General features: G+C 40.9%; 1 protein-coding gene across 2 annotated transcripts in view; it reads right to left on the bottom strand.

The window, feature by feature from the left end:
* The window catches only part of LOC130161306 (dual specificity calcium/calmodulin-dependent 3',5'-cyclic nucleotide phosphodiesterase 1A-like), a 187,337-nt gene that overhangs the window by 122,541 nt on the left and 47,769 nt on the right, over positions 1-17,027 (bottom strand). For both annotated transcript variants that reach the window (XM_056364521.1, XM_056364522.1), the window contains exons 4-5: positions 3,601-3,714; positions 967-1,149 (exon numbers count right to left, since the gene is read on the bottom strand). In XM_056364521.1, the coding sequence (XP_056220496.1) occupies positions 967-1,149; positions 3,601-3,714 (297 nt within the window). The remainder of the gene's footprint in view (positions 1-966; positions 1,150-3,600; positions 3,715-17,027) is intronic.

Below are 17,027 nucleotides of genomic sequence, written 5' to 3'. Positions count from 1 at the left end.
AGCTTAGTATTCTGAAAATATGCATTGTAGTATTATTCATTAATTTCATACTATTTATAAAACAATTATTGAGTTTGTTTTGCTTTGAACATAGGCCAACTTTGAGTCAAAAAAAAGCTAAATCTGCTCATGATGAAGGCAAATATATTATAAGACCATGAAAACTAACATAATAACTCCCAAAATCATTTGTTTGTATTTTCTTAAGCGTTAAAATGAGCAGATATTGTTGCATCTGTTGTGCTATTGGAAAAATTAGCCGCATACATTTACTATTTTGAACTGAAAATGTTAAAAAATATTGTTGTGCTTTCAACTGTATTTGAAAATGTCAGTCCTGCTCCATTGTTCACCTGAGCGTCTGTCTCTGACCTGCCAGCGCCGTCTATATCCCGGTAAGCCCACCTGCCTTCTATTCCTGACTCTGAGTTTTTGCTCTCTGTCCTGCGGTTCTATTTGCCTGTTTTGCCCGCCGATTCTGACCTGCTGGCTTCCCTGTTCCGACTACTCATCTGCTTGTCTCCTTCTGGTTTGTCTGCCTGGACTCATTGCTTGTGTGGTTCTGGATCTGTTACCTCCCTGACTACGTCTCCAGCCTGCCCCCAACAGTACTGTTACCTTGAACTGAACTGTAACTTTCTTACCTGCTCTGCTGTGTGTTTGCTACGTTTGGCAATAAAATCCATTAAAAACTGAGTCAGTCTGTCCGGTTAAAGAAAATGTTGTATTAATCTGTTATAACTCATTAGGATTTAACTGAATAATTACATAGTACAGGATAATGTGAAAACCATGTGAACTTATAGTAATGCAAACTGGCTGATGAGATAAGGCCAATAATAAGGGCTTATAAACATTCATTATATGACCATCAGACTATAGCTTCCAGACATCAAGAGGACTGTTACATAAAGACACTATACACGACCCAACAAAACTAAACTTAAGTAAACCAAATAACCAAACCTCTCCACAAAGATGCCAGCCTGCACAGCATGGACAATGCTGCGGAAGCGTGGTTTGTCTTCATTGCGGCGCAGCATCAGGCCTCTTTGCCGGGTAAAAGTGGAAGCCAGCCAGTCACGAACCTCTGAGGGCACCGACTCTGACTGGATGTCCCTCAGCTCATCCTCTGTGTCCACTAGCCGCCTGTGGCAGAGACAGATTCACAGACACCCAAAGGTCATGCACTGCAATTTCTGCAGGCCACTTTGTCTATGAACATAGAAATGATTATGTGACTGTTCCACTGTTTATTTACTTGTATGGTTCATTCATCAAACTGTGATGATTGATGATTTATTTTTATCAGGAAAGTAGATGATTTGCCCCGAGGCATCTTTTAATATTCCTCATACTTATTAGTGCCACGGGTGCTCAGCTCCGAGGCACTCCTCTACAGCTAGAATAGCTGAGAGGAGTGCATCTATTAATATTCTGTTTTGGGTTTATTATTCTTCCGCCAAATTTCGGCGCGTAACTCGCCCCGCAGCTTTGAGAAAACCCCGGTAATATATACATCAAAACGTGCGTCTTGATCCCGAAAGGGGTGCTATGACTTTTGGTGTTAAAATTCCAATTTTTCCCAAAGTTATTCCCAAAATACTGGGAATAAATAATGCATTAGAAATGCATTGGAATTTTCTTTAGAAACCCACCTTTTTTCTACAAAATTGCACCTTTTTTCTGAGTCACCCAGCTCTCTCATACCTGCACGTAGAAATGTGATTCAAACTATAAAACGGAGGAAAACTTCTGCTCTCTCAAAAAGACAGGAACTGTTTTTACATAACATGTAAACTTTTCAAACTGTGAGCACTCAAAGGAGGAGTGCAAATCACTTTTTCTTCAAAGTTAGAGTGAAAGAGTCAGTTGGCTAGAGTGCGTGAAGCAGTAAAAAATAACCTTTATTTTTATTTTTAACTCGAGCTCGCGGCCAAACCGTAAAAAGGAGACAAATAATTATTTCTGAAAATGTAGACATAGTTGTTGGGATTCATAAAATGTAACTTTGACAGGCAGGGTCTGCACAAAATTTAAACGGGGGTGCCGAGTCCGGCAGCAATACCTGTCTCACTCTCATTGACACCTAATGTAATTGTCTTTTTTTTTCAAAACAATCTCTCTCTGTCTTCGCACTGAGCTTACTCACTCATTTTAAGGAATATCTGAATAAAATAGAGACTGTAGAAACTTCTGGCTTCAGTGCCTGGCACTGTCTTTTCAGTTTTTGAAAAGAAGTAACGGTTTTCTCATAATTTGCAGTTGTTTTGAAGCCATGTAGAAGCCAAATTCTGGGCAGATTTTCACATTGCCATGGCAATGGCAGCTCCTGACCTGACCTCTGACAGCCAAGGACTGCGTGATGTCATCGCTACAGTGACACAGAGAAGATTTTTTACCCTAACCCTAACCCTATCCCGGCAGTAGCCCCCGTGGCACTCAAAATTTCCCTGGAATTTTCTAGATAAACACCGACTGTTCGGTTTGTTCAAAAATTAAGCACAATTTCAAGTAGATATAATTTATTAGATTAAACAGCATTTATTGTGGTTTTTAGAAACGCCTACTGTTGCAGAAACTACCACAGAGGTGATTTGGAGTACCTTGGCAGGTGTTTATCTTTGCCTGACTTTATTCAGCTGACGAGCATTTGTTTTGGTCTGAGATGAAATAACAGTACTTTTACTTGAGTACAATTTTCCACTAGTCTTTCCATCAATGCAATTTTGCAGACCTCATCTTTATGTAATCTTTTTATTGTAGCATTTATTTATCTATTTCATTACTTACTTCATAACCATATTTATTTAAATCAATTTGAATGTGGTGGGGAACTCTGCCTGTTTTCAAATCAACACACAAACTGAAGCCTAGACGGACATAAATCACAGCTACACACTCTCTGTACATGGATACTACCTGCCATTGCCAATTGATTTGCTGACTCAAGTCCGTCTTGTCCGAGCAGCACTTTTCTTTAGACTGCCGCTGCATAACCTCATCATATTCTGTATGATTTATCATGGTTTGTGGTGTTGCCACAATACCTCATCACATCACATACAGCATCATTGGTGTTCTGAAAACTGAAAAAGTTCTAAACAAGATTAGATTTACAGTGAGCCATCGTCAATGTCAACACTCACCATATGACTTTACAGACAGAGGGAGAAGTAGTTCTTATCATGTGGGTATTATTTAGACTACATCCTAGTGTTGGCATAGTTACTCTCTACTGTATCCCTGATGATGATCTGATCGCTGAGAACTGATCCTAGAAATTGAAACATTTGGGATTGGAAGTATCAATATTTCAAGATTGATCCGCACACCACTACTGGGCAGAGGGTAACAAAGTAGCAAGAGGGAGGGGAGGAGCACAGTGGTTTAGTGGTGAGCTTCATTGTGGCATTAAGTTAAATTTGGTAGGACTTTTACTTGTAATGAGAAATTGTCATAACCAATTATAACATGACCAAACAGTATTCAAGAGCAAAATTCAAAATTTTTTGTAAAACAAAAGAGAACTTTTTTCTGACACAGTACACAGTTTATGTATGATTTGATAAGAATGGAACTGAGCTGAACGCTCCTTGCCTGGTTTCCTCAATGTATAGATTTTCAAGGAATGACGCAGCATACTCCAGGTTCTTCTTCAGGTCCACCACAGATGCCTCCCCCCTTTCCAGTTGCTTTACAAGACATCGCAACCTGCAACACATAGCCACCACACCAACATCAGCATCACCACTAAATTTAAATAATGCCACATACTTGATTTGCAGTGAAGAATCAGAAGTCAGGGAAAAAAGGACATACTGTGCTTTCAGAAAGTGTTGAGACCCATTAAATTTTCATTTTGTCATTGTGGGGTATCTACCCCTCTGGGTACTCCGGCTTCCTCCCAGTCCAAAGACATGTACCTTGGGGTAATTGGTGACTCTAAATTTCACAAAGTTGTGAACGTGACCATGACTGGTTGTTTGTCTCTATACGTCAAAAACCTTAACAGCTACAAGACTGAAGCTTGAACAGCTTCCCGACACTACAGTGCTTTAACAGTGTCAAATTGAAACCTATGTATTTCACTCACTGAGTACATCCTTCCTTTCCATTTTAGACACTCCCTGAATACTCTATCAACACCACTACGTCAGCTTTGCACATTAGATCTAGGTACAGTATTTCATAATCTTAAAAGCAGAGTTCCATGTTATTTGCTTTGTACTTTTATGCTGCCAAAGTGTCGATCTTTCTTCTAACACCACTCTCAGGACAAACTGTTTTGCACACAAGATTCATGATATTTGAGAGCAACAATCCTTCAGCCACTTGAATGCATGTTTTTTTTTTTGTTAATCAGCATGCTGATTTTTAACATTTAGTCCAAAGGAGTGCTGTCATAGACATACGTAGATGCCGCATTGGCAGCTGGATTGATAGTCAACGTTGCCACCATATTCAACTATGCAAGACTAGCTTGTAAACAAATGCAAGTAAATGGAGGAGCTGCACTTTTTCTGGATTAAAAGCACTATAATGTTAATGTTTCCCAACCAATTTCAATGAGTTGTTATATTCAAGGATTTATGTTCAATGTGGAGTAAAAATAAGTTGTTGTTTTTCTACTTACAATCATGATAGTTCACAGTATAATCACTATTTTCTGTAAGAAGGAGTGTGTCAGTCAGTCTGTTTTCTATATTTTTATAGCAGTGAAGGAATAAAACAGACAACAGAGAGAAAAACAATTATAAGATGAGATAGGCCTCAAATTTAATGTAGTATAGAGTGAGATGTTTTAGTAGTACATCAATATACTACATTAGTAATACTACTACTACTTAATAGTATGGCAGTATATCATATTATTATGTGCCTGCTGTACTAGAAGTACAGAAGGCATATATTTTAATCCGTCAAATTTCATATTGTGCAATCCAAATCTTTATCAGTTTAATTAATGCAGCAATCACACAATTGATATCCTCGTAGCTATATTTTTTCTTCCGTAAATTTTTTGACATGCTACAAGCCTTACACATTTGAAGATAGAAACATGATTCCAAAGCTAAAATGTGAAGCATGCTTAGGAGATAAAGGCTATGACTTTCGGTGCTGATATCTGTAGCACCTGATTCTATATGAATTGTTTCATGATTTTGAATGGTGGTTGGGAAATGAGCAAAAAATTATGAAAAATTATATTGATGATGATAGATGATAGATGATAAAAGATGATATCTCAAAACTTATAACAGCTACACACATACATACTATAACATCTTGTATAATTAATGAGTTATTAATTAAAATATATAAAATAAATTTTAATGAGGACTGCACAAAATCATTAATATCTATGTTAAGGCTACAGAACTGAAACTTGGCATACTGCACAGTCAAAAACTTTTGTGATGGCACCACCGGCGGACAGTTATTGATATTTTTTAGATTGATCATGATCACACATGAACTACAAGGTGTGCAAGAAAAAAATCTTTGACCTGTGGATCCTATGCGCTATCACATTTAATAGCTGAAAGAAAGGTGCAGCAAGTTTCTGCCAGGTGCAAGCTAGCTTCCAGAACTGAGAGCTTGCTGCTGAAGCTTCAAGTAAGTTGCAGGAGCTGCAAGAAAGCAGCACACTTCAGGTGGCTTGCAGCAATCCTTTTCTATTAAAATGCACTAGTTAATGTGATTGCTGCAACACTACAGTGCTTAAACAGAGTCAAAATGGTAGCAATAGCACCACCATCTGGTGAGATATCAGGTGACAAATAATGCAAAGTGTTTTCGTTGATATCTCAACACCGAAACCTAGAAGAACAACTCTGTTGTGTAAGGATTCAATGGATGATGCTGAAGAGATTGCTGTAGGCCATTGTTTGAATTTTTTCTGCCATTTTGAATTATATGAAAAACATACTTTTGACTCCCTATCCTACATTTTTTATCCAAGTTTCACCAAACTTGGTACATATCGTGTTTGGACAACCATGAAAAAAGCATGTACGTATGTGTGTTCGTGGTGTTGGGAACTGCGTAAGCGTAACCTTCAAGCCCTTTGAAGTTGTCAGGATTGGCCAATATGACCTCACAATAATGGTTTTAACCAAAATTGTCCACACAATTATAGAAAGATATGTACACACACACAAAGAACCACACATCTACAAACACACACAAGTACACGCAAATAAACCTTGTTGATTTACCTTAGAGATGCTTTCACACCTGAGTTTACCGGCTAAGAGTTAATCAGTCTAATTAGCCAATCAGAGTAAGCTTTACCCATCTAACCGTCAGTAGAACCTGCTGAGACATTGTTTGCTTTAGTGACTGTGGCCACCAGGGGCGTACACACAATTTACTCTGTCTCAACAGCGTGAAAGCTGAAAGCTATGTTTGAAAATTGGATCACACAGGGAAAACTAAAAGTCCTATTGAAAAGATCACCTCACCACAGCTGTCCAAAGGATTCATTAAAGAGATTGATATCTTATATGTGCACCTGAAACTCCCCCAATTCTGTTGAGGGTAATAGCTTCAGAGCTCAGTTTAACATGGATGTCTATGGGAGCTTTGGACAGCCCTCTTTGCACTTTGGGGCAATTTCCTCAAAAACCATAAAAGATATCAGAATGAGACCAAAATTGGTTATACAAGACAGAAAAAAATATACATTTTTGATATAAAACTAGTCAATGAAGGTTGGAAATTGTTGGATTTAAAAAGAGTTTGTCTGAAAATTTTCAGGGATGGCAGTTAGAGTTCACAGTTAGCTCTGTTTAGCGAGTGGAGCTGTGCCTAAAGGAAGACAGCAGACATTGCTCAAGATGTAATAAACATCACAATCCTCTACACTGAAGTTACAACAACACAACACCAAGCAAGCGAAAGAGAGGTAGAGAGTGAGAAGCTAGTGCTAACTGCTAAGCTATTTCCTGCACTGCACGTTGTTGTAGTATTTCTGGACATAACTTTTCCTTATCACGGCTGCCATGGTGCACGTAACGCCAACTGAGTTGAACTATTGTAGCCAAAACCAACACGTGTGCATGTGCGCAAGTAGTGAAACGCTACTCGAATAATGACATCAACAACGAGTATACGACCCATCCCTACTGCTGAGTTACTGAAAGTCGCTAAATGGAGCACAGACCTCTGAGTGCTGAAAAAGAACTAATGACTTTAATTAGCCAATAAGATGAAGCTTTGTCCATCCCCCCCCCCAGATACTGCATGAGTAGTGTGTATGTGTGTGTGTGTGTGTGTGTGTGTGTGTGTGTGTGTGTGTGTGTGTGTGTGTGTGTGTGTGTGTGTGTGTGTGTGTGTGTGTGTGTGTGTGTGTGTTTGTGTGTGTGTTTGTGTGTGTGTGTGTGTGTGTGTGTGTTTGTGTGTGTGTGTGTGTGTGTGTGTGTGTTTGTGTGTGTGTGTGTGTGTGTGTGTGTGTGTGTGTGTGTGTGTGTGTGTGTGTGTGTGTGTGTGTGTGTGTGTGTGTGAGTGTGTGTGAGAGAGTGTCTAGGGGTGTGTGATGTCTGCTGCAGTTACATAAACATCATACTGAGTGAGCGAGAGAGAGGGATAGAAAGAGAAGCTAGTGCTAACTGCAAAGCTAAAGTAACTAGCAGATCTGAACAGCATTTAAACAACTGCTGAGTTACTGAGAGTCCCTAGAAGGGGCAGAGAGCTCTGAGTGCTGGAGCAGAACTAGTGTAAGTTTAAATATACAGCAGGTAGTTAGAATCTGATAAGAGCAAGAAAGAAAACAGCAATATTTACTGTGTTCAGACAGAGCAGCAATATACTCTACCAATAACAGAATTTGAATGCAGATGGAACACCACAATGATGTCAGCACATCAGCAGCTGAACACGTCAACATGTGAACAGCGTCACTACTATTAGTGAAAAGACATCAGTAAAAGTAATTCACTGTGTAAAAATTTTATCAGATAAAAGAACAAAGTAAGTCAGTTAAAATGTTTCTGAATAAATGTGTTAGTGCGATACATTTGAAAATGGGAGTGGAGGGGTAAAACATGTTATAGGGTGATAATGATGATATATGATAAAACTAAAAAATTAAACAACATCTTTAGGTACCAGATATATCAGTTCCCAGGTGAGAACAGCAATGAAATCAACCAATTAATTGCAGTTAAGCATTTTGAAGCCTGTGCATCTCATACTTGAGAGTAAAAGGGGTAAGAGTCTATGAGTCCAATTAGCCAATAAGAATCAGCTCTGTCCCTTCTGCCCAGATACTGTGTTAGTAGCACCTGCTGAGACTTGCTGTTTGCTATTGGCTTCTGAATTTGTATTGCAGCCAATGGGAGAGCTACTATGATGGTTAAACAGTTCCAGTAGCTCGAAAATTAATTCAATATGTCTACTGCTCTATTTACTGTTGTACTGTCCAGTCTGAACTGTAATCTCTCTCTATGAGCACTAACTTGTAAACAGCTTTCTTCCTGTGTCTGTGTGTGTGTGTGTGTGTGTGTGTGTGTGTGTGTGGACCTGGACCCCACGAAAATAACCTCAGATTCACTGCAAAGAGGGTCCAACTACTGCCCTGTGACGTTTTCAGGCTTCACCCCAAACCTAAACCTAAACCAACAGTTTGTGCTCAGGTGTGCTCAGGGGAAATGACTCAGTATCGGCTCCTGGTAGCAGAGGGTGGTACAGCCTCAACACACACTTTTCAACTCAAGAACACACACTCGGCTAAAATACGCATGTCTAAGCAGCTGATTTCCATAGAAGCTAGCTCTGATGATAAGCTGCTAACAATAAGATCATTTTAATGTAAATGAATAACTTAACTGCAAACACATACCAATTAGTTTCAGCACTGACTAAACCTTTTAAGACCTAAAACCTTTGAATAGTTGACAGTAATACATTTCTTATCCATTTCTTCTGTCTGTATACAAGGGAGATGCTAACGCTAAGCTAAAAAGTTTGCCATGCTAATGATAACTACACTGATTAGCTGCTATAATAGACTAAGACAAGAAAAGCTAGTGATTAATCATCTTAATAATAATAATAATAATAAGAAGAAGAAGAATAAGAATGATGATGATAATAATGATTATAATAACAATAATGTAACTGACTTAAGGGGTATCTTATCAACCTATATCAATGAATAAAAACGGATAATCTGTATTTGTGAATCAAATGTCATGTTCGTATGAAGCGGAGAGTGTGGGTTGCCTGGATACATTTATAGTGACATGCTTGGCGGGCGGACATGGGAGTCTTATACATCAGAGCATGACCACTCTTACAGGACGTGCTCACTGTGGAAAGATGTGCTCAGAAATATGACTAGAAATGCAGCTTCAAACTTGGTTTAATAACCACAGTGCAGAGGAGACCGTACAAACATACATCTGTGTGTGTTGACTTGAATGCGCAGTCACGCACATGTAAAGGATACCAGATTACATCCCTGAAACTATGGTATCCGTAACAGCTCAATATTGTTGTGAACAACGACTGATCTACATCCCCTTTCCTTAGTTTAAACTCCATATAATAACAAAACCGTCTAGGGACAAACTAAATGTAGCAGAGCATACTTAAACGTCCAACATAACTAGTATTAAGCATACCTACTCAGTAACTGAAATGACATTCAGATAAAGTGAGTAATAAAAAAACATTTTGCTTAAAATGTAAATAATATTATCAGTCACAATACCCAAGCAAATGTACACATATGAAAACAGGATTAATGTTTCAACACACAGACATACTTGAAAAATTAACCAGTACACATAGCTGTCAGCTTTATCACAAACATGAGTCAACCTGAACAATATGCGTATTTATATTCAACTGACAAGTGTAGTTAGTCTCTGTATTTGGGGTTTGGCTTGCTAATAGGACCTGAGCGGGTTCTGTATGGACTTTCAGTGGTGTTTGAGGGAAGTTTAGCTGGTGGCATCTCAACTAGCTTAGTGTCCATCATCTCTGGTCTGTTACTTGTGTGAGTGTCCCTGTCTTTTGTCCTTTGTTCAGTGGTCTGTGCTGGGGCAGGCTCAACTACAGGCAAGATATGTCGGCGATTTCTCCTATACAGTTTTCCTTCTGAGTGGATGACGTATGATCTGGGCTCTTTACAGATTTCCTTTACCATGCCTGTGCGGTTGTAACCTTGTGAGGAGCTGGGCTTTTACCTGCTGTGGCTCACGCATGTGTGGTTCAAGCAGCTTGCTCGAGACTGGGAGAGTGGTGCGTGTTTGCCTTGACATCAGTCTCTGTGCAGGTGATCCTAGCTTTGCATCACGTGGCACGTTTCTGAGGTTTAGGAGGTTAAGGAAGACATCGGTCCCGTCTCTGTGTGACTTCTCCATGAGTTGTTTAGCACTGCGAACAGCTCTTTCAGCTAACCCGTTAGATTGACGATACTCTGGGCTCCTGGTAACATGAGTGAAATCCCACTGAGTAGCAAAGTCTTTGAAGCGCTGGCTTGTGAATTGTCTCCCATTGTCTGATATGAGTGTGTGTGGTGTTCCATGCACTGCAAAGTGCCTCTTGAGTTTTGTAATGACTGTTGCTGAGGTGAGGTCATGGAGCAAGTCAATCTCATACCAGCCTGAATATGAGTCCACCAGAACTAAATACTGTTTATTGCGCCAATTAAAGATATCAGTTGCCACAGTTGACCAAGGAAGGTCTGGGACTGGATGCAGCTTGAGTGGCTCTTTCTGCTGGTGTGGTTTTGTGCTGTTACACACAGAGCATGACTGTGTCTCTTTTTCAATGTCGTCTGTTATTGTGGGCCAGAAAACTATGCCTCTTGCTCTCTGTTTTGTAGCTTCTACACCAGGATGTCCTCTGTGCATGATGCTGATATACTCTTTCTGTAGAGAGCAGGGAATGACAGACTTGTGACCTTTCATAATGACACCATCTTCAATAGTTAGTTCATCCCTGAAAGGAAAATAAGGACGGACAGCATGAGGAAGACTACGCTGTTTGCTGGGCCACTCGTGTCTGATGATCGCACTGAGTGTCTGCAGGGTCGTGTCGTCAGCTGTGTGTCTCTTCAATTCCTCGAGGCGAGAAGAAGATATCTAATTGACTGTCATCACATCAAAACTGTCCTTCTCCGCAGCATCTTGAATTGTGGAACTCCTGGGAGCTCGGGACAGAGTGTCAGCCAGGTACATTTGTTTTCCACTTTTGTAGATGAGTGTGATGCTGTACTTTTGAAGTCTTAACATCATCCTTTGCAGTCTCGCTGGTGGTGCATGTATGGGCTTTTTTAGTATGGTGACCAAAGGCTGGTGGTCTGTTTCTATGGTCACTGGCTTCCCATAATCATTGAATTTTGAGCATGCAAAGACCACGGCCAGCAGCTCTTTCTCGATCTGCGCATATCGAGTTTCTGTGTCAGTCAGAGTCCGTGAAGCATATGCCACAGGTTTTCCTTCCTGCAAACATGCTGCACCAAGCCCATACTGTGAAGCATCACAGGTAAGTGTCACTGGCTTGCTGACATCATAGTATGACAAGACTGGCAGGCTAGACATGTGGTTCTTCAGTGCTTCAAAAGCGTCTTGCTGTTGTTCATGCCACGCCCATTCAGTGTCTTTGTGTGTGAGTTGTCGTAGTGGAGCTGTCAGCTCACTGAAGTTCGGAATGAATTTTCCAAGGTAGTTGACCATCCCTAGAAATCTTTGCAGAGCTGGCACATCTGCTGGCACTGGAATTTCACTGATAGCCCTCGTCTTGGTGGGGTCTGCTTTGAGACCGTCATTTGTGAAAACATGGCCAACATAGCTGACCTCGTTCAGCCGGAACCTGCACTTGAGAGGATTGAGCCTCAGATTCACCTCCCTGGCACGGTTGAGCACTTTTCTCATGTTGGCATCATGTTCTTCAACGGTTTTACCTCCAATCAGTATGTCGTCAACTATGATTGCAGATATCCAGTGAAAATCTGCTCCATAGAGCGCTGAAACACTTCGCTGGCAGAGTTGAGTCCAAATGGCATCCTCAAAAATCTATATAGACCAAACGAAGTGCTAAATGTGGTTAGCATTGAAGATCTGTGGTCTAGTGAGATCTGCCAAAAGGAGTTGAATCGACACTCATTTGTAGCGATACACCATCGACATAAAATGTCTCATCTGTTGTGTTATCAGCTTGGTCGGGCTGCAGCTCATGAACAGTCCTTCTAGGTTTCTGCCTGTTATAGGTTTGGTGTTTGGACTTGCAGCATTTTTTAAAATGATTCCATTTTTTGCACGCATGGCACTGCTGTCCAAAAGTGGGGCACTTATCTTTCTTAGCAGCGTGACTGCCTCCACAGTTGTTACAGTTAGCAATTCTCATCCTTGTCTCATGCTTCTGTTTTCTCATGAACTTAGCATGTACTGCATCAACACTTGTGGCAGAGTGTTGAGGGAATGCTAGTGTCTTATTATGCTCTTCTGTCACTTCATGAATCTGACATATGGAAACAGCCTTAGCTAATGTCAAATCATTGTCACGCAATAACACTTTTCTCAGATTGTCATTATTGATACCACAGATCAGTCTGTCTGTAATAAGTTCCTCATAGAGATCTCCAAAGTTGCAGCTCTTTGCTTTAATCCTTAAATCACTGACATAAGATTCAATTTTCTCACCAACTCCTTGGTTACGTGTGTTGAACTTGTGTCTTTTCATGGTGATGTTAGTTTGGGGGTTGCACATCTCTTGAAACTTCTTTTTGAGGCACTCGGGATCCTCTTTGGATTCAGCAGGTGCTAGGATGTTTCCATCCACGCCGGGCTCTCTCACTTCTCCCGCGTATACAAAAGACCGCTCACGTTCAATGGCCTCCGGTCCTGCCAAATTCAGGAGGATGTACGCTTGTGTGCGGGCTGACTTTGCAGAGTGTGCCGCCGCAATGAATATATCATATTCTTGTTCAAAGATTCGCCAGTTCTCTGCAATGTTACCGTCAAAGACGAGTGGGTCCGGCCTCCGGAATCCGTCCGCCATGTCTTTTATTTAGTCGCATCGTCTAGCTGGCTGAAGTTGTCCTCGCTTGAAAAAAACAAGGTCTCTTGTCCTTAAAAATCCGGGAAAAAAACTTCTGACACCATGTGGAAAGATGTGCTTAGAAATATGACTAGAAGTGCAGCTTCAAACTTGGTTTAACAACCACAGTGCAGAGGAGACCGTACAAACATACATCCATGTGTGTTGACTTGAATGCGCAGTCACGCACATGCACAGGATACCATTACATCCCTGAAACTACGGTATCCGTAACAGCTCAATATTTTTGTGAGCAACGACTGATCTACACTCACGATACAAAACAAGCACTCCTTGACTCAACACTCTGGGGAGACTAAGGGGTCGAAGCACTCGACTTCCGAGCTCTGCGTTTAAATGGCAGAGAGACTGACGTTAATAAAAAGGTAAGTTTTGCCTACATTAAATTTGGGTTAAATTAAGATTTATTTCAGCGAACTGAGCTGATTTGATTTAAATACAGCATGTGGTAAAAATCAAAGAATATTTTTTAACTGGTAAACACATTTACTTGAACATTAACCAGGTAGTTAGCATAGTAAGTTAACATTAAAATATATGTGAATTATCACAATGCTATTGAGAGTTATAAAGTTATGAAGCAGATGGTTTTGTGTTTTGCTTACTTCACTCAGGACAGGAGAGACAGTCACGTCATTTTAGCTAGGTCGCTAACTAAGCTAATTTGCTAACCTTAATCTCGTAGATGCTGCGACACCGGCCTGGTTAAAAATGGTGGTTAGTCTGGTTAGTTTTATCATTACTTGATTCAGTATAACACTAAAACAACAGTCTGATGAAGGTGTATCGCAGAACAGATTTTTCTTATTTGTTTGAACCTTGATTTCATCACCAGTGCTGTGCTCAAAGTTCATGGTGAAAGTCAGATTTTGGCCCGCAAAGCAGCAGCCATTTCAAAGACATGACGCCCATGATGCTAGTTAGTATGGCAAATTAGACCGCTTCATGCTGCTGTCTTTTCCCAGTTTCGGTGATAGGTAATGGCTTATATTTCTGAGCAATCCATTAATTTTTTTAACTTATTATTGATCAGATTTACTAAACTGTAACTAGCAACAGCATCTGATTATCTTGCAATGTTCTAGATATAGTTATCTAACATATACGATTTTTAGAAAGTATAAGATTTATGGGCCTATTTGATTATTTAAACAGCACTGTATTTGATTATAGGATTATCAATGGCTGCAATGAGAAGAAGGAAACCCCCTAAAACGGATGCAATAGAGCATGCAGCCAAGGCCCTTGACAAGACAGCAGAGTTGGAAGAGAGATACATCAACTCCTTTAAAGGCAGAGTGCGTGTGATTTCATTATACTTTGGTTTAGATATTTTGTAGTTCTGTCAGAGCTTACCTCTTACTAGTACTTGGGTTTGATATAGGAAAAAAATGGAAAATTGCATACAAATAAGGCAGCACATAATATTCTCCTGGCCTATTTGCCACTACCTTTGGCCAGTTTATGAATCCTTTGCCCAATGTAGTGTTTCAGGAGGATGTATAAACCAAAGGTAGCAAATTATTATTATGTTTTTATTATTATTTACTTTTTTCAATAAATGAAGTCAGGTTCTGCACACGTTCCTGTGATGTGCATCTTTTATTGGAGGATAACTGGGATTTTTTTAACCTGGGCCTTATTTTCCCATGGTTTTGGCTATAAAAGATTGATATGGACAAAAATCCTCAATATCAGTCCACTATTGAGGGATAGGGATATTGAAAATATAACTGTAAAGCATTCAACAGTGTAATGGTATCTGTATGTGTTCATAGGTCGAGGGGTGTTTGCCAAGGCCCATTTCCAAAAAGAAGACTTTGTGGTGGAATACAGAGAGGAATTAATAAATGTTGAAGAATCTCAAAGAAGGAGGAGGATATATCATGGTAGATGTGCTGTCTTTATGTTTGACTTCTACTGGCAAGAAAGAACATGGTGGTAAGGGATAGATTGAATTTTACATTTCTGAACAGTTAAGTTTTTTTCATATTTCAATCAAACGCGTGATATTAAATCATCAGCCACTGAGTTAGCCACTATAAGCATCAGTTCTGTAGCTTTGCGGCTTGTGGCTTGCAGCCTTCAGCGTCGCTTGTGGCTGTGTTGTATCTTGTAACTTTCGCTTGTAGTGGTGAAAGGATTAGCAGTATCTAGTCGATCTTGTCGGTCTCGTTGATCTCATCAATACTCCCGGGGCCGCGACGTGGACGCTCCTTTCATGACAACCGCACTTGCTCTCTGCTACTCAGTTGCAGAGTATGCTTGCCCAGTATGGGAGCGAGCTGCCCATGCCAAGAAGTTGGACCCCGCCCTAAATGCTACCTGCCGTCTTATCACTGGCTGCTTAAAACCAACACCTACAGAGCGCCTGCACATCCTGGCAGGAATAGCCCCACCAGAGATACGACGACAAGCAGCAAGCAAGAAAGAGCGGCAACAACAGTCCACTGACCAAAGACATCCTCTCTTCGGGCATGTACCATCCAAAAGCCGTCTTAAGTCCAGGAAAAGTTTCCTGAAAAGTGTCCCACCCCTCGGAACATCGAGCACAAGCAGTGAAAGAGTCACTCGGTGGTAAGAAAGACTTGACAACCTTCCATCAGAAACAACAATGGAGCTCAAGGCGAGCGAAGCACTGCCCCCCAGAGCAGACACCAACTACACAATGTGGAAATGCTTAAAAAGACTAAGATCTGGTGTTGGACGTGCAAAAGCTACTCTCGCCAAATAGGGACATCTGAATGATGGAAACGCCGTGTGTGACTGTGGCACTGAACCACAGACCATGCAGCACCTTCTGATAAGCTCCCTGCTGGAACAGCCCTGCACAGCATCGGACTTAGCAGAGTTTAATGAGAAGGGACAGAAATGTGTTCAGCTGTGGCTGAACCACATCTAGCCAAGCCTTGTAACTGAGTGTTTTGTGGACACGATAAGAAGAAGAAGCATCGGTAACGTAGCCTGTGTTGTACAGATTCACTTAAATAAAAGTTTGATTTCAGGTTGTTTATCTATGAAAATCTGTCTACTTAAGGTAATTTCACTATTGTGTGCTGTTTTAAGATTAAGACAGATTGGGTAATCTTATTTGAAGTTCACTTCTGAAGGACTGATGGTAAATTGTTGCCAAATACAATCAATGATTTCATTATCTGCAGCCTAATTAGTGATTTATTGTTGATGCACCTCAAGAAGATGGCAGTCTGGGAAGACTAGTCAATGATGATGTTGGGACTCAATCATTCAATAGACCAAATGTTTCTTTGCTCCACTGGACAAAGGAACTCACACTCCACAGTTCCTCACCGTTCACACCTGGGGATGACCCTTCCCCCCACGGACCTTACTGGCCAGCCATGGCCAGCATGTGACATGTGACCCCCAAGGGTGTCACCAAACAAAACCAGTCTTCTAGACCCCTTCTCTCTCTCTTCCCTTCTTGGCTTGCTCTGGAGAGCAGCTCCAGCCCTCTCCTCTCGGTTCTTCAAAGGGCAACAAGGCCCCAGCCCAGGTCAGCTCTGCTACCTGAGAAACTAGCTCTCTCGCCGGCCTGCAACCAGCAGCCTGCAAACACTCTTCTCCTCCACAACAGCGACCTGCTTCGGATTAACTGTGAGTGAACCAAATCCTCTTCAGAATCAGCGGCTACAACACAAGGCCAGCTGATTTTCCAAGCAACAGGAGTCGTAGCAGAGTTAGCATGGAACAGCTAACTCTGTGAGGAGAACAAAGGAGATACCAGCAAGCAACACAGCCAGACAGGACTTTACTCCACCAGGAAACCCCCCAAACTCACTGGACTTTACAAAACACTGGAAAGGACCTCTTTGCTTGTTCCAAGGATTGGGTAACGTTAACGGACTGGGCCTTACCTCTCCCAGCACAGCATAGCACCGCATAGCTAATCAGCAGAAGTCTTAACTTGTTAATGTACTTGTTGATTGATGTCT

The sequence above is a fragment of the Seriola aureovittata genome, chromosome 20, assembly GCF_021018895.1.
Source record: "Seriola aureovittata isolate HTS-2021-v1 ecotype China chromosome 20, ASM2101889v1, whole genome shotgun sequence".
Lineage (NCBI taxonomy): Eukaryota > Metazoa > Chordata > Actinopteri > Carangiformes > Carangidae > Seriola > Seriola aureovittata.
Note: the sequence above shows the minus strand (reverse complement) of the source record. Positions and strands in the feature narration are given on the sequence as shown.